This window comes from Hypanus sabinus, chromosome 13 (assembly GCF_030144855.1).
Source record: "Hypanus sabinus isolate sHypSab1 chromosome 13, sHypSab1.hap1, whole genome shotgun sequence".
Lineage (NCBI taxonomy): Eukaryota > Metazoa > Chordata > Chondrichthyes > Myliobatiformes > Dasyatidae > Hypanus > Hypanus sabinus.
The window spans coordinates 2308474-2329405 of NC_082718.1; the positions used below are offsets into that span (position 1 = coordinate 2308474).

General features: G+C 41.8%; 1 protein-coding gene across 9 annotated transcripts in view; it reads left to right on the forward strand.

Moving 5' to 3' along the window:
* shank3a (SH3 and multiple ankyrin repeat domains 3a) overlaps window positions 1–20932 on the forward strand; it is a 1267872-nt gene that overhangs the window by 1238206 nt on the left and 8734 nt on the right. For 2 of the 9 annotated variants that reach the window (XM_059986988.1, XM_059986989.1), the window contains one exon: window positions 270–1352. The exons of the other annotated variants lie outside the window; for them this stretch is intronic. Coding sequence is in view for 1 of the 2 variants with exons in the window: in XM_059986989.1 (XP_059842972.1) it covers window positions 270–306 (37 nt within the window). In the remaining variant the exon portion in view is untranslated. Of the gene's footprint in view, window positions 1–269; window positions 1353–20932 lie in introns of those variants that run through there. 9 annotated transcript variants of the gene reach the window in all.

Genomic DNA, 20932 nt, shown 5'->3' on the forward strand with positions numbered 1-20932 from the left:
CAATCAAGAAGCCATCGCCAGTGCACAGTTGAGGGTGTTATCTCCTCGAAATGCCAGCTTATATACTCCTTTGGGTTCTGAATGGATATTTATTAAACATCTTGATCTGTCTGGCTGGTTCAAAACACTGTGAACAGTTTAGCTGTAGAAGATTCTGATTGGCTAGTTTCAAGAGAGGCCCGTTAAAAATGTTTGCTTCACTGCCCAAATCCCAAGATTACTGGTGATTTGTTCATTGCTGACATCGTTGTTTCTCTTTTCTCTGTAAGGGCTTATATACTGGATCTATGTCGATGTGTTTGTTGATGGATCCTCCTGTAGAGAACAATGCTTCAAGAAATTCTTGTTCTTGCTTGAGTCAAGACTCTGGCTGTCGTCCAGTTGAAATGGTGTGAGCGTGGTTCGTGCCTTCTGCTGGCTGCTAATGCTCAGTACTTTTCTTCCTGTTTGTCCAACATAGGACGTCGCAATCACTACACTGGATTTTGTAGATAACATTTGTCTATCAGTCACATTTAGTCATGTTTTGACAACAAGAAAAAATCTGCAGGTGCTGGAAATGCAGGCAACACACACAAACTGCCGGAGGAATTCAGAAGGCCAGGCAGCTTCTTTGGAAAGGAGTATAGACAATGTTTCAAGCCAAGGCCCTTCCTTAGTGCTGAGTTCCTCCAGCTTTTTGTGTGTGTTGCTTGGTGTGCTTTGAGTTTTGATAGGTTCCTCCTCAAAGTTGTAGTCAGTTTGTGAGCAACTCTGGTGTTATGTTGTTGAAGCAGTCATTTCCGAGACGCTCTTTACATACGGCAATACAATTCGTTTATTTATCCTTTGAGTAGTTTGTATATTCAGATTTCTGACTATGAGGTACCTTCGGATGAAGCTTCTTGGACACTTGTTCTGTCGAAAGGTCTTGAAGAGGTGCTTTTCTTATTCCAGTTTTGTGTCTGTGGTGTTGCAATGGGACATTTTTCGGTGATTGCTATTGAAGTTCAGAATTTGACCAGTGTGTGTTGCTTTCCTGTAGACTGGCATCTGCTATTGACCAGCGATAGTTCTCGTGAAAAGAGCATCCAATAATGTGAGCTGGCTTTCCTTTACAATTTGCATTGTGAACTTGATGTCACTAAAGATATTATTTAGCAGTTGATGTGTTCTTTGTACATCATTTCCCTTGATAACCACAAAGGTGTCATCTACATAGCACACCCAGAGTTTGGGTTTGATTTCTGAAGTAACTGTATTTTCTAATTTTTGCATTATGACTTCCACAAGTAGGCCAGAGGCAGGAGATCCATTGGTGCACCTTTCATCTGTTCATAAATTTCTTTATCAAACTTGATTGAGAAGTTCACAAATGCCTTCTTTTGTGGGAGTCCTGCTTATTGATTGTTCTCCTTTCAAAAGTTCTGCAACTGTTGAGCATTGTTGATTGAGTATTGGGATCTAGTGCCCAAATGTTTCAGCCATCTCCACAATTCCTTTGTTAGGTTGTATGTAGGTGTGCATAAAGAACATCTCGGAAAATGCAGCAAGACAGCTTCAGCAAAACAACATCACAGTTGCTCACAAACCAACCGTAACTTTGAGGTGGAACCTATCACAAATCAAAGCACAACAAAATGTAATTGATCTCAGCTCAAAACTTTCACTGTTTATTCATTTCCATAAATGCTGCCACCTGCTGAGTTTTTCCAGCATTTTCAGCATGTTGCTCTAGATTTCTAGCATCTGTGCTTGGATCCAAACTGTTTCTTCATGTTGAAAATTTGGTAAAGATGACCAGACATAACATTTCAGTTTGTTAACAATATGAACCTGAGTGGGAACATAATTAATTTGAGAATGCAAAGAAGCTTTCATGTAGAATGTAGAGAAACTAAATGAATGAAATTGAAAGTAGAAAATGGAAAATTGTGTGGTTGTCAACTTTGATAAAAAAAACAGAAGTATACATCTGTGTCCTTGCACTGAAGTTACTAAAAGATAATATACAGATACATCTGATGATTAGAAAAGCAAATGGTATGTAGTATGTTATTACAGGAGTATAAGAATACATGAATAAACATATTAGCTACAATTCAGTCTATATCTGAAGTATTCGGTACAATTTTGGACTCCTCCTCTAAAAAAAGATATTGTTGCTTTTGATGGAGCACTGCACCCACCAGGTTCCTGGCATGTCAGGTCTGCAATGTGTTGGGAAATTAAGTAGTCTGCTCTTGTTCTCTAGCATTTAGAAGAATGACAGGTATACGGAATAGATTATTCGCTGAAGGGGTCAACAAGGTAGATATAAGCCGGATGCTTCCTCACCCAAGACGTAAAGGCGAGATATCGGCTTTTATTGACTGGAAGAAGGAACAAGCAGTGAGTGACCACCATACTACATCCTGGAGACTGAGAGGCCAGGTTCAGGCCTTGATCGCCTTTATACAGGGGTCTGTGGGAGGAGCCACAGGAGCAGTCAGCAGGGGGCGTGTCCAGACAGGTATATGTAGTTCACCACAACCAGAACCAGAGGTTACAGATTCGAAATACAGGATAGGCTGTTTAAGAGTGAAATGAAAAGAAATGGCAACCCTCAGAGGACAATGGACCTTTGATTTTCTCAAGAGAATTACTGAAGCTCACTCATTGTTTGCATTCAGAATAGAGATTAATCAATGTCTGGTTATTAGAGGAATCAAGAGACAATAAGATAGGGCAGAAACATAATGCTGAGAAAGGAAGTTAGCCCTGATAATGTTGTATGACAGAGCAAGTTCAAGGTCTGAATGTCTGACTCCTACTCCCGCAGTATATCTGTCATTCTCATTTTGCTTAGGGATTATACTTAGTTTTATCTATTGCATCACAGAGCAAAACTCCAAATGTTGGTGCTCTGAAGTAATAATAGCAAACACTGGGAATACTCAGCAGGACGGGCAGGCAGAGAAAGCTTATTGTCCTGGAATGATTTCTCTCCACATGAATCCAACATTTCCTGTTTACATTTCTGTCTTTTGCATGTTGTTTTTGCCATGTTACATACAATTCATTTTGTTGGAAATTCAACAAATTAGTGGTACACCAGGTGTTAGTCAGTTTGCCACTGCACAGTCCTGCTTGAATCTGGGTAGATTCCACCTGGCCAGATCGTACTGATAGAGTGAAGGATGAGCTAAGCTGTAAGGATACAGATGGTACAGTGTAGGTTTCTGCTACTGCTGTTGGTCCACAAAGGCTCATGCATGCTTAAAATGCTGGAGGAAGTCAGCAGGCCAGGCAGCATCTATAGAAAAAGTACAGTCAAGGTCAATTGTACTTTTTTCCAAAGGTGCTGCCTGGCCTGCTGAATTCCAGCATTTTGTGTGTGTTGCTCAGATTTCCAGCATCTGCAGATTTTCTCTTGCTCATACATGCTTGAAAGCATGTTAGTAGTGCCACACAATATGATGGAGAGTCAAGAGTAGATTTTATCACTGCAAGAGCTGTGCTTGTCATTCCTACCAGCACTGTCAAGGTGGATTGGCAAATATGAGGCCAGGAGTTTTACCTCTAGTGTTGCATCTCCAGTGTGATAGTAAAACCCATCAGGGCCTAGCCAGCTGGATCTGTGGTCCTATGATCAAACTACTTGGCACGGTACACATTGAAGACCACATCCAGAGTTCATTCTGTGCTCTTCCTACTTTTGCTGTTTCTTCCAGGAAGATCTGATTTTTCAGTGCAAGGAAGATACTCGGTGCTCACCATTGGGAAGATATCATCTGATACCAAAAGACTTTATGGAGTCTGGAGACAATATATGGAGGCAGCTCCCTCCTGTCTTTGTACCATTAGCATAAACTCTAGAGAGTCTGTCCTGCTAATGGGCCAAGGCATGCCCAGGGTATATGACAGAAGTAGATAGACTTTCACATTGTAAGATATAATTATGTGAGTATAGCTATGTCAGGTTTTTGCTTTGCTGATCAGCGCAACAGGCCTCAGTTTAGATATTGGTGTCCAATTGCTCCTGGGGGAGACTTTGTAAAGTCAAAGTCTGGTCAAGGAGAGATGTTATTGTCTCCAACTTTGGTACCTACGCCCAAACCAGTTGATCTATCTACTTCAGTCCATTTTCTGTTTATGAAACAACTGCCTAGTTTACAAGGCAATTTTAGATTTGTACTTAAAAATCAATTGCTGATTAGACCTGACTGGATCAAGAAGTCAGTTTTCCTCCCCTAAAAGACAGTGGTGAAACAGATGGATTTGAAATACTAGCTGCAGAATAACAAGATTAGCTTTGTTAGTTGGAGGAGAAAGGGGGATGATTAAGGGAGATGACAAGCTCCAGAACTTTGAGGATTGAAGAATGAATGGACAGTATAAGGAGTGTTGAAGGTGAGGTTGCAGGAATGTGTAAAATAGCCCATTGAATATAAATTATTATACATCATTAAAGTTCATACTAAGGGGAAAGTATCTACAGCATAAGCTTCTAATTAATTTTGATCCTTTGAGTGTAATATTAGATAACATAATACTAGACCAAATTCTCAGTTTCAGCCACCTGGATGTAACCAGTACTGAAATTTTAAATAGTGAATTGTTTGCAAGTGTGAAGAGTAAAATCATGATTTTTGAAAAAGAGGATTATCATGGCCCTCCTAACAAATGATTATTTCATCTTCATTTTATTGGCCAGTCTTTTATCCATGGAATCTAGCTAGTTTTCAGTAATGATGTTACTTTTGAAGCTCTGATTATCAATAAATTACCCTGGATGAAGATGGACTCTTCAAAGGGATAAAGCTTTCTGCAAGTTTTCTATTGAGATTTCTACTGAGCCACAGATGAAGAGCATTTTAAAAGTTGCTTTTTGCATACGAAAGGGAGCAGGCTCTAGCAGATCGGATATTTTGGAGCAGTCATTTTTGGGAGCGGCCATGTCTGGACTTGAAGTGTCGTGGTTGAGTATAAGGGCTAAGGCTTTCGTTCAGGAGGCTTCAGTTTAGGAAGTTCCATGAGAGGAGGCTAAGCAGCAGAGCTTGGTTTCTTCAGACTACTCTCCCTTCTACAGCAGCTATGATGGAGTTAGGGTAGTGGCAAGCTCTTGTGGGAAATCAGGGATACTTCTCGAGTCCCTGGTGACTGCACCTGTAGGAAGTGCACCCAGCTGCAGCTCCTGGCTGACTGCATTAGGAAAACGGACCTGGAGCTGGGTGTACTTGGGATCATGCAGGATCACGCAACATTGACAAACGTTTTTGTGAGATGGTCACACCTAAGATGCAGACAGCAGATAATTCATTGAACACCAGGAAAGGTAGAGTGAGCAGGCAGAAAATGCAGGATTCACATGTGCCTACTTTGTATATGCTGGGGGAGCAGGTTTGGATGCTGAACTGACAGGGCACAGCAGCAGCGGGGGGACAGTCTCTGTAACTGACTCTGAGGCTCAGTGGGGAAGGGTGAAGTCAAACTGAGCAATAGTGATAGAGACTGAATGGTTAGGGAGATAGGCTGGAGATTCTCTGGCTGTGAAACAGGTGGCACGATGGGTAGTGGTTAGCGTAACGTTCTTACAGAGTCTGCAACAAGGGTTCAATTCCACCACTCTCTGTAAGGAGTTTTGTACATTCTCCCTGACACCAGCTGAGTGCTCCAGTTTCCTCACACATTTCAAAGACTTAACTGGTCACAGGTGTAATTGGCAACATGGACTCGTTGGGCCGGAAGGCCCTTTAAATTTCTTTTTAAATTGGAAAGAGACATCTAGATGCCAGAATCGAGGATGTCTCAGAGCAGCCACAGAACGTTCTCAAAGGGAAGGGTGAACAGCCAGTGGCCATGGTGCACCTTGGCACCAACAACAATAGGTAGACAGGGGAAAAAGTGGTGAATATACTGAATTAGGAAAGAGGCTGGAAAGCAGGACCTGGAAGATGGTAATTTCTGGATGACTCCCAGTGCAACGTGCTAGTCAGGGTAGGAATAGATGAACGTGACTGAGCAGCCGCTGTAGAGGGCAGGGTTTCAGGTTTATGGATCCTTGCAAACTCATCCGGAGCAGGGACGACTTGTACAAGAGGGATAGATTGAAGGAAAACCACAAGATTCAGTACTCAGGTGTGTTTAACCTTGTTTGGTGAGGCGATGGGAAACAGAACATCAGGTCAGAAAGTGCAGGGTCTGAGAGCAAGTTAGATGCCATGGCCAGGTAGAACAGGCAGGAGCAAAGAAATAGACACAATGAGATGGATGGCTTGAGTTGGGTTTATTTTAATGCTGGAAGTATTAAGAATAAGGGTAACAAGAGTTTGCATCGTACGTGGAACTAAGCTCTGTTGAAAGAGGAACAAGGCTGGACACTTCATGTTCCAGGGTTTAATTGAGAAGAAAGTAAAGGAGCCGTTGTGGGGGAGAGGGGTAGAATTGCACTATTATTCAGGATCGACATCACATCTATACTCAGTGGTGACATAATGAGGCTCATCCACTGAGTCTATGTAGGTAGAACTCAACAATAAGAAAGATGCAATCACTCAGATGGAATTAAAATGGACCCCACCCCCTCCCTATTAGCCACCAGGACACTGAAGAACAGATTTGCAGGCAGGTGAGTAAAGGAGTAAAATTAACACAGTTGTCATGGGTGACTTCAATGTCTCCAATATAGACTAGGATCTCCTTCATGCAAAATGTTGTCCTAATATATTAGGACATGTTTACATACAGAAGGAGGTAGTATTGGATTCTGAAAGAACTTAAGTCAGCAGGGCCTGAAGGGATATGCCCTAGGCTATTTAAAGAGGCAAGAGATGAGATTGACGATGCCATGAGCAAGATCTTCATGTCTTCTCTAGCCACAGGTAAGATCTCAGAGGACTGGTGAATAGTTAAGATTGTTCCATTATTCCAGTAGGGAAAATCCCGGAAACTAATAAGTGGGGATTCAGGAAGCTATCAGAGAACATTAATGTGAGTAAATCTGCAGTTGCTAGAAATCCAAGCAACCCACACACAAGATGCTAGAGGAACTCAGCAGGCTAGGCAGCATCTATGAAAAAGAGTAAACAGTCGACGTTTCAAATTGAGCATTCTTTGGCATGGGATTTATATGTATGACCTAATTAGGGACAGCATGGCTTTCTGCAGAACAAGATGATTTACTGAACTCTTTGAGTTTTTCAGAATCAGAATCAGGTTTATTATCACTGGCATGTAACATGAAATTTGGTAACTTAGCAGCAGCAGTTCATGCAATACATAATCTAGCAGAGAGAGAAAAAAATTAAAAAACAATAATAAATAAACACTTAAATCAATTATAGTATATGTGTAATGAATAGATTTTTAAAAGTGCAAAAACAGAAATGCTGCATATTAAAAAATTGATGTAGTGTCCAAAGCTTCAATGTCCATTTTAGGAATCGGATGGCAGAGGGGAAGCAGTTATTCCTGAAATGCAGAGTGAATGCCTTCAGGCTTCTGTACCTCCTACCTGATGGTAACAGTGAGAAAAGAGCATGCCCTGGGTACTGGAGGTCTTTAATAATCGATGCTGCCCTTCTAAGACTCTGCTCCCTGAAGGTGTCCTGGGTACTTCGTAGGCTAGTGCCCAAGATGGAGATGACTAGATTTACAACCTTCTGCAGCTTCATTCGGTCCTGTGCAGTAGCCCCTCCATACCAGATAGTGATGCAGCCTGGCAGAATCCTCTCCATATGGAAGTTTTAGAATGTTGACATGCCAAATCTCTTCAAACTCCTAATGAAATATAGCCACTGTCTTGCCTTCTTTATAACTGCATCAATATGTTGGGACCAGGTTAGATCCTCAGAGATCTTGACACCCAGAAACTTGAAACTTTTTTGAGAAGGTGACAAAGGTGAGTGATGAAGGTAGAGCTCTGAAAGTTGTCAATGTGGGTTTTAGTTCAGCATTTGACAAAGACCCTGATGGGAGTTGTATACAGACCCCCAAACAGTAGTAAGGCTGTGGCCTACAAATTACAAAAGGAGATAGAAAATGCATGCCAAAATGGCAATGTTACAGTAGTCATGGGGGACTTCAATATGCACCGAGATTGGCTGGGGCTGGATTGCAGGAGGTGGAGTTTCTAGAGAGCCTATGAAATGGCTTTTTAGAGCCGTTCATGGTTGAGCCCACTAGGGGATCAGCTATTCTGGATTTGGTCTTGTGCAATGAACCAGAATTGATTAGAATCCTCAAGGTAAAAGAACCCTCAATGGAAAGTGATCATAGTATGATCAAATTCACCTTGAAATTTAAGAAGGAGAAGCTAAAGTCAGATGTATCAGTAAACGGAAGTACAGAGGCATGAGAGAGAAGTTAGCTAGAATTGATTGGAAAAGAACACTGGCAGGGATGACAACAGATCAGCAATGGTTAGAATTTCTGGAAGCAATTCAGAAGGCACAGGAGATATATATCCCATAGATGACAAAGTATTCTAATGACAAGGTGACACAATCGTAACTAACAAGAGAAATCAAAGCCAACATAAAAGCCAAAGAGAGGGGACATAACAGAGCAAATATTAGTGGCAAGTTAGAAGTTGGGAAAAACCAACAGAAGGCAACTAAAAAAGTCATTAAGAAGGTAAAGATGGAATACAAAAGTAAGCCAGTCAGTAATATTGAAGAGGACATCAAAAGATTCATCAGATACATAAAGTGTAAAAGAGAGGTGAAAGTGGACATTGGGCCACTGGAAAACGATGTTGGAGAGGTAGTGATGTAGGACAAAGAAATGGCAGATGAACTGAATAAGTAGTTTGCATCAGTCTTCACTGTGGAAAACACCAGCTGTATGGTGGAAGTTCCAGATGTCAGGGGAATGAAGTGTGTGAAGTTATCATAATTAGAGGGAAACTGAATGGTCGGAAGGTAGATAAGTCACCTGGACCAGATGGTGTACACCCCAGGGTTCTGAAAGAGGGGGCTAAAGCGATTGTGGAAGCATTAGTAATGACCTTCCATGGATCACTAGATTCAGGAATTGTTTCAGAAGACTGGAAAATTGCAAGAGTTACTCCACTCTTCAAGTAGGGAAAGAGGCAGAAGAAAGAAAACTATAGACCATTTACTCTGACCTCAGTGGTTGGGAAGATGTTGGAAACGATTATTAGGGATGAGGTCTCAGGGTACTTGGAGGCACATGATAAGATAGGCCATAGTCAGCATGGTTTCCTCAAGGAAAAATCTTGTCTGATAAATCTGTTAGAAGTCTGTGGAGAAACAACAATCAGGATAGAAAAAGGAGAATCAGTTGATGTTGTGTACTTGAATTTTCAGAAGGTTTTAGACAAAGCGCCACAGATAAGGCTGCTTAACAAATTATGAGCCCATGGTATTACAGGAAAGATGGATAAAGCAGTGGCTGATTGGCAGGAGATTGGCGAGAGTGGGAATAAAGGGAGCCTTTTCTAGTAGGCTTTCGGTGACTAGTGGTGTTCCACCGGGCTCTGTATTTGGACCAATTTTTTCACGTTATATGTCAATGATTTGGATGATGGATTTGATGGCCTTGTTGTAAAGTTTGTAGATGATATGAAGATGGTGGAAGAGACGCTACAGAAGGACTTAGACGGTTTGGGAGAATGGGCAAAGAAATGGCAGAGGGAATACAGTGTTGGGAAGTGGATGGTCATGCACTTGGGTAGAAGAAAGGAAAAGTTTGACTCTTTTCCAAATGGAGAGAAAATACAAAAAAACTGAGGTGCAAATGGACTTGGGAGTCCTTATGCGGGATTCCCTAAAGATTAAATTGCAGGTTGAGCCTGGTGAGGAAGGCAAATGCAATGTCAGCATTCATTTCAAGAGGACTAGAATATAAAAACAAGGATGTAATGCTTAAACTTTATAAAGGACTGATGAGGCCTCATTTGTAGTGTTGTGAGCAGTTTTGGACCCCTTATCTTACAAAAGATGTGCTGAAACTGGAGAGGGTTCAAAAGAGGTTCACGAAAATAATTCCAGAATTGAATGGCTTGTCATGTGAAGAGTGTTTGATGGCTCTGGGCCTGTACTCACCAGAATTCAGGTCAATGAGAGGTGACCTCATTGAAATCTATTGAATGGTGAAAGGCCTTGATAACGTGGATGTGGAGAGGGTGTTTCCTATGGTGGGGAGTCTAAGACTAGAGGACACAACCTCAGGTTAGAGGGTTGTCCTTTTAGTACAGAGCTGAGAAGGAATTACTTCAGCCAGGGAGTGCTGAATGTGGGAATTCTTTGCCACAGGTAGCTGTGGATGCGAAGTCTTTATGTATATTTAAGGCAGAAGTTATTAGATTCTTGAATGGTCAGGGAATGAAGGGATATGGGGAAAAGGCAGGAGATTGGGGCTGAGAGGAAAATTGGATCATCCATGATGAAATGGCAGAACAGATTCAATGGGCCAAATGACCTAACTTTGCTCCAATATCTTAGCTGTAAAGAACACTGGCGTATAGAAGGACCATGGGGTCTGAGCCTATAGCTCTGTGAAAATGGGTACGCCAATGGATAGGATGATAAAGAAGGCACGTGGCATGCTTGCCTTCATCAATGGGAACACTGAGTATAAGAGTTATATTGCAAATGAATGAAACCACTTTTTACCGGACGTCTCCGGAAACATGGCTGGTAACCCCCTCACTAACAAGCCAATGGACTCAGCTTTGAGAAAACCACTTTTTTCAACTCCATACATCCAGAGTCAATATGACTCGTGTCCCACCAGACCTGGAGAGCCAGAATGTTTTGACCACCCACACCACAATCTGAGCGAATACCATGTGTAAATGCTGTCCGCTTGCCCATTGGCAAGAAATAACAGATCATACACTGTGTGCAATAGCAGGTATTCCCCACTTTTCAAAAGTTCGCTTTACGCCGCTTCACTTTTACGAAAGACCTACATTAGTACCTGTTTTCGATTGAAATCCAAAGAGGATTTTCACTTTTATGAGAGTGGCGAAAAGCGAAAACAGAGTTCAGCGTTTGTTTTGCAATGAGCTGTTATAGCGGCAGTGCGCACCCCGAGCAGCGAGAGTGGCGAAAAGCGAAAATAGAGTTCAGCGTTTGTTTTGCAGCGAGCTGTTACAGTGGCAGCGTGCACCCCGAGCAGCGAGAGTGGCGAAAAGCGAAAATAGAGTTCAGCGTTTGTTTTGCAGCGAGCTGTTACAGCGGCAGTGCGCACCCCGAGCAGCGAGAGTGGCGAAAAGCGAAAATAGAGTTCAGCGTTTGTTTTGCAGCGAGCTGTTACAGCGGCAGCGCGCACCCCGAGCAGCGAGAGCGGCACCGCCAAGTTCCTTCCCCAGGAACTACACTTAGCATCAAGCTGCTATAGCTTTGAACTGTCTGTGAGCATCTGTGCTTTATCTCGATTTATTTTGTGCATCCATTAGCAAGATGTGTCCTAAGGTACCAGAAAAGCCTAAGAGAGCTCGTAAGGGTGTTACGCTTAGCGTTAAAACTGAACGTGATTAAGCGTTTCGATCGTGGTGAACAAAATAAAGACATTATGCGTGAGTTGAACTTGCCACCACCACTCAACCTTCCAGTGTGCTCGCTGTCTTCACGATTCAGATAAGTGGAACTACACTGTACATACATTATTTCTACTTTATCTAGGCTGTGTATTTATCATATCATTCCTGCTTTTACTATATGGTAGTGTTATTTTAGGTTTTATGTGTTATTTGGTATGATTTGGCAGGTTATATTTTGGGTCTGGGAACGCACAGAAATTTTTCCCATATAAATTGATGGTAATTGCTTCTTCACTTTATGCCATTTTGGCTTACGAAAGGCTTCATAGGAACACTCTACTTTCAGATAGTGGGGGAAACCTGTATAAAGTAACTGTATTTACACATTTCAACCTTATCAAACAGTTAGTTGGAAAAAGAAATAAAACAACATTTTTAAAAGGATACATTACAGTTAAATGTGCACACAACTTGGAGCTCCATAAGATCAAACACATAGGAGCAGAATTAGGCCATTCAGCCCATTGAGTCTGCTCCACCATTCCATCATGGCAGATCCTGGATCTCACTCAATCCCATACACCTGTCTTCTCGCCATATCCTGACCGATCAACTTCTGCCTTAAATATTTGCGTGGACTTGGCCTCCACCACATTCTGTAGCAGAGCCTTCCACAGATTCACCACTTTCTGGCTAAAAATCATCCTCCTTACCTCTGTTCTAAAGAGTCGCACCTCAATTTTGAGGCAGTACCCTCTAGTTTTGGATACCCCACCACAGGAACCATCCTCTCTACATCCAGCCTATCTAGTCTTCTCAATATTTGATACGTTTCAATGAGGTTCCCCTGCATTCTTCTAAATTCCAGTGAGTACAGGCTCAAAGCTGGCAAACACTCATTGTGTTAACCCCTTCATTCCTGGAACCATCTTCAGGAACCTCCTCTGGACTCTCTCCAATGACAACACATTTTTTCTGAGATATGGGGCCCAAAACTGTTGGCAATACTCCGAGTGCAGTCTGACTAGTGTCTTATAAAGCCTCAGCATTATCTCCTTGCTTTTATATTCTATTTCCCTTGAAATAAATGCATTTGCCTTCTTTACCACAGACCTCAACCTGGAATTTAAACTTCTGGGTATCTCACACGAAGACTTCTAAGTCCCTCTGCACCTCTGATGATTGAATCTTCTCCCCATTTCGATAATTATTCACACCATTGTTCTTTTTACAAAAATGTATTATCATACATTTCCCAACACTGTATTCCATTGGTCAGCTATGTGTGAAGTCGAGGGAGATGGGAGAGATTTTGAACGATTTCTTCTCTTCGGTATTCACTAAGGAGAAGGATATTGAATTGTGTAAGGTGTGGGAAACAAGTAAGGAAGTTATGGAACCTATGACAATTAAAGAGGTGGAAGTACTGGCGCTTTTAAGAAATTTAAAAGTGGATAAATCTCCAGGTCCTGACAGGATATTCCCCAGGACCTTGAGGGAAGTTTGTGTAGAAATAGCAGGAGCTCTGACGGAGATCTTTAAGATGTCATTAGAAACGGGGATTGTGCCGGAGGATTGGCGTATTGCTCATGTGGTTCCATTGTTTAAAAAGGGTTCTAGAAGTAAGCTTAGCAATTATAGACCTGTCAGTTTGACATCAGTGGTGGGTAAATTAATGGAAAGTATTCTTAGAGATAGTATTAATAATTATCTGGATAGACAGGATCTGATTAGGAGTAGCCAGCATGGATTTGTGCGTGGAAGGTCATGATTGACAAACCTTATTGAATTTTTTGAAGAAGTTACGAGGAATGTTGACGAGGGTAAGGCAGTGGATGTAGTCTATATGGACTTCAGCAAAGCCTTTGACAAAGTTCCCCATGGAAGGTTAGCTAAGAAGGTTCAGTCGTTAGGTATTAATGCTGGAGTAATAAAATGGATTCAACAGTGGCTAGATGGGAGATGCCAGAGAGTAGTGGTGGATAATTGTTTATCGGGATGGAGGCCGGTGACTAGCGGGGTGCCTCAGGGATCTGTTTTGGGCCCAAAGTTGTTTGTAATATACATAAATGATCTGGATGATGGGGTGGTAAATTGGATTAGTAAGTATGCCGATGATACTAAGGTAGGAGGTGTTGTGGATAATGAGGTGGGTTTTCAAAGCTTGCAGGGAGATTTATGCCGGTTAGAAGAATGGGCTGAATGTTGGCAGATGGAGTTGAATGCTGAGAAGTGTGAGGTTCTACGTTTTGGCAGGAATAATCCAAATAGAACATACAGGGTAAATGGTAGGGCATTGAGGAATGCAGAGGAACAGAGAGATCTAGGAATAACAGTGCATAGTTCCCTGAAGGTGGAGTCTCATGTAGATAGAGTGGTGAAGAAGGCTTTTGGAACGCTGGCCTTTATAAATCAAAGCATTGAGTACAGAAGTTGGGATGTAATGTTAAATTTGTGCAAGGCATTGGTAAGGCCAAATTTGGAATATTGTGTGCGGTTCTGGTCACCGAATTATAGGAAAGATATCAATAAGTTAGAGAGAGTGCAGAGACGATTTACTAGGATGTTACCTGGATTTCAGCACTTAAGTTACAGAGAATGGTTGAACAAGTTAGGTCTCTATTCATTGGAGCGTAGAAGGTTGAGGGGGGATTTGATCGAGGTATTTAAAATTTTGAGAGGGATAGATAGAGTTGACGTGAATAGGCTGTTTCCATTGAGAGTAGGGGAGATTCAAATGAGAGGACATGATTTGAGAGTTAGGGGGCAGAAGTTTAAGGGAAACACAAGGGGGTATTTCTTTACTCAGAGGGTGATAGCTGTGTGGAATGAGCTTCCTGTAGAAGTAGTAGAGGCCAGTTCAGTTGTGTCATTTAAGGTAAAATTGGTATATGGACAGGAAAGGAGTGGAGGGTTATGGGCTGAGTGCGGGTAGGTGGGACTAGGTGAGATTAAGGGTTCGGCACAGACTAGGAGGGCCGAGATGGCCTGTTTCCGTGCTGTGATTGTTATATGGTTATATCTGCCACAGTTCTGCCCATTCTTTCAATTTGTCTAAGTCCTGCTGCAATCACATTGCTTCCTCAATACTACCTACCCCTCCACCAATCTTCGTTTCATCTGCAAGCTTTGCCACAAAACCATCAATTCCATTATCCAAATTATTGAAAAACGATGTGAAAAGTAGCGGTCCCAATACTGACCCCTGAGGAACGCCACTACTTCCCACTCGCTGCCTCCTGCCTGTCAGCCTTTTCTCCATCCATTCCAGTATCTTTCCTGTAGCACCGTGGGACTTTATCTTGTTAAGCAGCCTCATGTGTGGCACCTTGTCAGACCCCTTCTGAATACTCAAGTAAATGACATCCACTGCCTCTCCGTTGTTCACACTGATTGCTACTTCCTTGAAGAACTTTAACAGATTTGTCAAGCAAGATTCCCCTTTACAGAAACTATGCTGATCTTAAAGTTGTCTTTAACTCACACACTAGACCCACGGTCCGCGTGAAAGCACAGCAGTCGCTCAACATCCATCTTGACAAATGGACTCCCCCCGCCCCCCCAGGAGTATTGATCCATCCTCAGCTACCCTCCCTCCTGTCTGCTGTCCCACCTCCTGCCAAAAAGACCTCGACCCACATCTGTGTCCATCTAGATCCTTCTCCCAATTCCACCATCTGACTGGCTGACACAACATGGCCCTTTAGCTCAAACATGCTAAACGCAGAACAGACTGCTCTTACGGAACTACTATACAGTATAGGAGTATCGGAGTAAAAATCTTAACCAAGGCATGACATGTGTAAAACTTGTGATGCTGCAGGGAGGGAGAAGGATGGGACTATTTCTGATATGGTAAGACTGGAGTGACAGTGGAGTGATTCTTTAAGACTGGGTGATAGTTCATAATATTCAGCTGCACTACTGTCTGAGTTTGTAATTTGAATTTTAGCATCACAGACTTTCTTGTGTGAGTTTCATGCTCTTTGCAATACTTGAGTTTCTGAGCATTAAATCTAATGCACATTGCTGAGCGGAAATAAATCATGTAATTGCTTTTTGTCGAGTCAAGTTGAGTTAATTGTCATGTGCACAGATTTACCGAGGTACAGGTACAGTGAATAACCTGCTTGCAGCTGCATCATTGGTATGTAGTTTCAGACAACACACAGACATAGATTAGACATGAGTTATACCAGACAGTGAAGAACAAAAAAAAACTACAGAACAAGACATCAGTGCAAAAAAAAACATAGAGGCAAGTCGAAACATTGAAAGACATAAAAATGCAAGAGGTGATCCATTGTTGAAGTAAGATTAGGGTGGTGCAAGAACCTGATGGTTGTAGGAAAGTGGCCATTACAGAACTCAGGGTTGTCGACTGAAGACAGCAAGCCTTGGGGTTTTACTGGTAACGTGTACACTTCTTTTGGTTATTGGATCTGTTCATGCCAGGTCCCTTTTGTTTCCCTTACCCTTACTGTAGAGTATTCTCTTAGCCCCTACATTAACTATTCAGTTACTCTCTTGAGTTCTGTTACTCTTTGCTTTGCTTGGGCAGGATTGTGAGGTAAAGGTAGAGCCTTTGGTAGCATGCACCTGAAATATCCTTGCCGTTACTCACTTCTAATCTTTTTCTTTTCATTTAAAAGTGTTCTCAAAACATCTTTGCAGACATTTTGTAAAATTTCCTTTCCCTAGCTGAAGTCCATTTTCTATTTTGTATTTAATGCAGAGGATTCTTAGAGACAGGATTTACGAGCACTCGGAGAAACATAGTTTTATTAGGAATAGTCAGTATGGCCTTCTGAGGGGCAGATTGTGTCTCACAATCCTGATTGAATTCTCTGAGGAAGTGACAAATCAAACTGATGAAGTTAGAGCAGTGGATGTGGTGGGGTGTATGGATTTTAGTGAGTTTGATGAGGTTTAATGGTATACTCATTCAGAGAGTCATGAGGCACGGGATCATGTTTTGTAAAGTTAAGCAAAGCACTGATGAGAAAATTACCCACTGGATCAGATTAAGGAACAATGATGTCACCATTGAAACCATGGTCAGTGGTGTGTAGGAGCAGCTTAGTAGAGTTCTGAGTCTTCACAACAATCCCTTTCCATGACAATATTGGCCCTCATTTTGCCTCTTTTCCTTCTTCTCCCTACATCAAAATGCATACTATTTCTAATAGCAGAAAGGAGCCTCCTATTTATAATGGTGCGGCTGTGTGCATCCCATAACAAAGCCCCTTCCCCTATGGCAGATTTCTGACCACTCTGGCTGCTCGGGGTGACATTGACAATAATGATGGATCAGTGTTGGGGGAAATTCAGCATCTCTCGAAGTCTCCTCCATAGATTCACTGGAGATTGAAATCCTAAACAGAATCTGACTGAACCAAAATTAAACTGACGATTAATCCTTGAGCTCTTTAAATACCCAAGTCTTGGCACCAAAACATGGTCGCCAATTAGTGGAAAACCCCAGTTGTGAAGACTATTCATACCAATGGAACTGGACTTCCACATCAAAAGAGTGGAACTGCCCCAATGCAATGGATTTTCCACTTTAAAAACTCTCTTGCATAGGTCCCCTGTCATCATCGGATACGAAGGACAACCAATCACTGTCCTATCTTCTAGCTTTCTTAACCATGACAAGAACTGTGAATTCCAGACCTCCACCAGGTGCTGATCAATGTTGCTGACAGGAGCTGTGGAAGAGTGGATATGATCAAAATAATTAAAAACAATTTGACTGTAGACTTGATATTTGTGTAGTGCATTATCTTTCAAGTTTATTTGACTTTATTAATACTTTCCATAAATTAATACAAGGCACAATGAAATGGATGTTGTGAGGAATGGACTTTTCTACAGGCTTATTATCTGGGTGGTGGTGAGTGGAAAGTGTATACATCAAAACATCCAATCAAGCTGTCATAATCCATACACCCCACCACATCCACTGCTCTAACTTCATCAGTTTGATTTGTCACTTCCTCAGAGAATTCAATCAGATTCAATAATAGATGTTCATGCCGTCAAGTTGGAGGCTACCTAGATGGAATTTGAGGTGTTCCTGCACTCTGAGAGTGGCCTCATGGCACAAAAGGAAGTCATGGATCAACATGTCAGAACGGGAAAGGGAATCAGAATTAAAATGGTTGGCCACCAGGAAACTCAGCTTTTTGTGAATGGAGCGGAGTTGCTTGACAAAGTGGTTCCCCAATTTACACCAGGTCTCACCAATGTGGAGGAGGCCGCATCGGGAGCACTAGATACAGGAGATGACTCCAGCAGGTTGGCAAGTAAAGTATTACCTCACCTGGAAAGACAGTTTAGGGCTCTGAATGCAGGTGAGAGAGGAAGTGGATGGGCAGATGTAGCATTCTTTGCTTGCAGTGATGCATGCCAGGAGGGAGATTATTGGGGAGGGATGAATGGAAAAAGGAATCAAGGAGAGAGTGATCCTGCGGAGAGCAGAGAGAGGTAGACAAGTAAAGATATGTTTCGTGACAGGATCCCATTGAATTTTTGAGTCTACATTTTTGATTCTCTGAGAATCACACCCATCAGTCTACCTGTGCTCTTCCTTCATGGAATCACTATGTTCAAACATGTTAAGTGCCAATGAGAAACATAGACTTCTTTTCAAAAGGCACTTTGCATGGCCTAATTGAATTTTAAAAATCCAAAGGGAATTACTAAAGTTGATCAAGATAAGTTGTTCATAATGATAAATAAGTTAAAAATCTCAGAAAATCTGGTTAAAAATGAGGGGTATAGATGCAGGGAAATAAAGGGGAACATTAGCGCACTTAACATTTGAATCCTGGAGCAAGTTGTGTGGGATCTTGGTAATTTTTCTGATCCCTGGGTTCTTTTAAGTTCGAGAATGAGTGAAAACTTGTTGCTTCAACATTTTAAGGAACAGATACAGAGCATATGAACTAGAAGAACAGAAAGTGAACAAGGAGCAAAGAAGATGGTCCCTTTGCAAAAACTAGTACTTTTCTACCATAGATAAAGCCACATTCTTGTGGCAAAAGGGATCCAATCAAAAGTCACTGTCAAAGTACTTGTGCTAAGTGATAATATTTTGCTAATGAAAAATAAAAAAAAGTGATGAACCCAAATAAAATCTGCAGATGCTGGAAATCCAAGCAACACACACAAAATGCTGGAGGAACTTAGCAGGCCAGGCAGCATCTGTGGAAAAGAGTGCAGTCGACATTTTGGGCTGAGACTCTTCGGCAGGACTGGAGAAAAAAAAGATGTGGAATAGATTTAAAAGGTGTGGGGAGAGGAGAGAGAAACACAAGGTGATAGGTGAACCGGGGGGTGGATGAAGTGAAGAGCTGGGAAGTTGATTGGTGGAAGAGATACAGGGCTGGTGAAGGGTGAGTCTGATAGAAGAGGACTGAAGGCCATGGAAGAAAGAAAAGGGGGGGGAGAAACACCAGAAGGATGCAATGGGCAGGCAAGGAGATAAGGTGAGAGAGGGAAAAGGGGATGGGAAATGGTGAAGGAGAGATGGATGGGAAGTTCAAGAAATCAATGTTCATACCATCAGGTTGGAGGCTACCCAAACGAAATATATGTCTTGTTCCTTCCATTTGAGTGTGGCCTTATCGCAACAGTAGAGGAGGCCATGGAGGGAGATATCAGAATGGGAATGGGAAGTGGAATTATAATGGGTGACACTGGGAGATCCTGCTTCTCCTGGCAGGCAGAGTGTAGGTGCTGAGCAAAGTGGTCTCCCAATTTACGTCAGATCTCACTGATTTACACGAGGCCATATTGGGAGCATTGACAGAGTACATGACCCCAAGTAAAAAAAATGTTAGCAATAACTACGAGCAAACACGAGGAAATCTGCAGATGCTGGAAATTCAAACAACAACACACACAAAATGCTGCTGGAACACAGCAGGCCAGGCAGCATCTATAGGAGAAGCACTGTCGATGTTTCAGGCTGAGACAAGGGTCTGGGCCTGAAACATTGACAGTGCTTCTCCTATAGATGTTGCCTGGCCTGCTGTGTTCCACCAGCATTTTGTGTGTGTTGAAATAACTACGATTTTAGTCTTACACTTATTCAACTAATACCAAAAACAGAAAAAAAACAACCAATTCCAACAGTTGGTATGGATGCCAGAGCAAATCTTGCTGACATTTGGAGAATTTTCCTACTCTTTGAATCGTACCAAAGAATAATATATAATCTATTGTCAGGACACATTGATATCTTATCTAAAAGATGGCTCTTCTAAAACTATGATGCCTTCAACATTTTAACAGGCTGTCAGTCCAGATTATCTGCTCCAGTTGCCAAAGTTGATTCTAAGCCTATAACCTTAGACTGAAGAAGTGATTGTGTAACCCCTGGGTCAAGTTGGATTTATGTTAGAGCAAAGGATGATGTGATAAATATTACTGCTTATTCTTAGAAATACCACAACAGGGAAGTTTACTCGTCCTGTTGGCCCCACATCACTTCCCAGGGGAGCAGTTCATGAGTTCCATTTCTTTTTATTTCCTGCAATTGATTTTCTCTGTCTCTCTCTAACCCCTTCCCATCAATTCCCTTTTGCATATACTTAAGTTTAACAATCTACAGCACGCAATTAACCTATTGGCACATCTTTGGGATGTGGGAGAAAGATTGAGCACTCTGAGGAACCCCATATAGTCCCAGAGAAAATGTGCAAATTGAGTGAGAACTTTCAATTAGTTTGATTATTAAACTTGAGTTGAGAGTTAAAGGGCAAAAGTTTAGGGGAAACACGAGGGAGAACTTCTTTACTCAGAGAGTGATAGCTGTGTGGAACGAGCTTCCAGTAGAAGTGGTAGAGGCAGATTCGATTTTGTCATTTGAAAAAAATTGGATAGGTATATGGACAGGAAAGGAATGGAGGATTATGGGTTGAGTGCAGGTAGATGGGACTAGGTAAGAGTAAGCATTCAGCACGGACTAGAAGGGCCGAGATGGCCTGTTTCCGTGCTGTAATTGTTATATGGTTATATCAACCTTTCATTTTTTTCTGTCTTTAATGTAGTAAATTAGTCCAACATGCTTCAACTAAGCATTATGCCACAAAATTTGACAAAGTGTATACAAGATTTTGGGATAACTGGATCAGAGAGTTTGGTTTTAAAGTATATCTTAAAGGTAGAAAGAAAAGTACAGAGGCAGAAATGTTTTGAGAGAGAATTACACAGTATCCAGTTCATGGACCTTAGCTTGTAGCTTCCATTGATGTTGTAATGTTGGGCAGAAAAATATAGAAACACAGAGATCTTGTAAGGATTTTAGCTTTGCTGAATGTGACAGAAAGTTTAACTTCAATATTGGTTCTCTAAAAGTTTAAAGGTAAGTTGAGGAACTTCTAAAAGTGACTACATGGGAAAGGGTAATGTAAAATGGAGAGTAAATCCAAGAGTACATGGAGGCAGGATTAA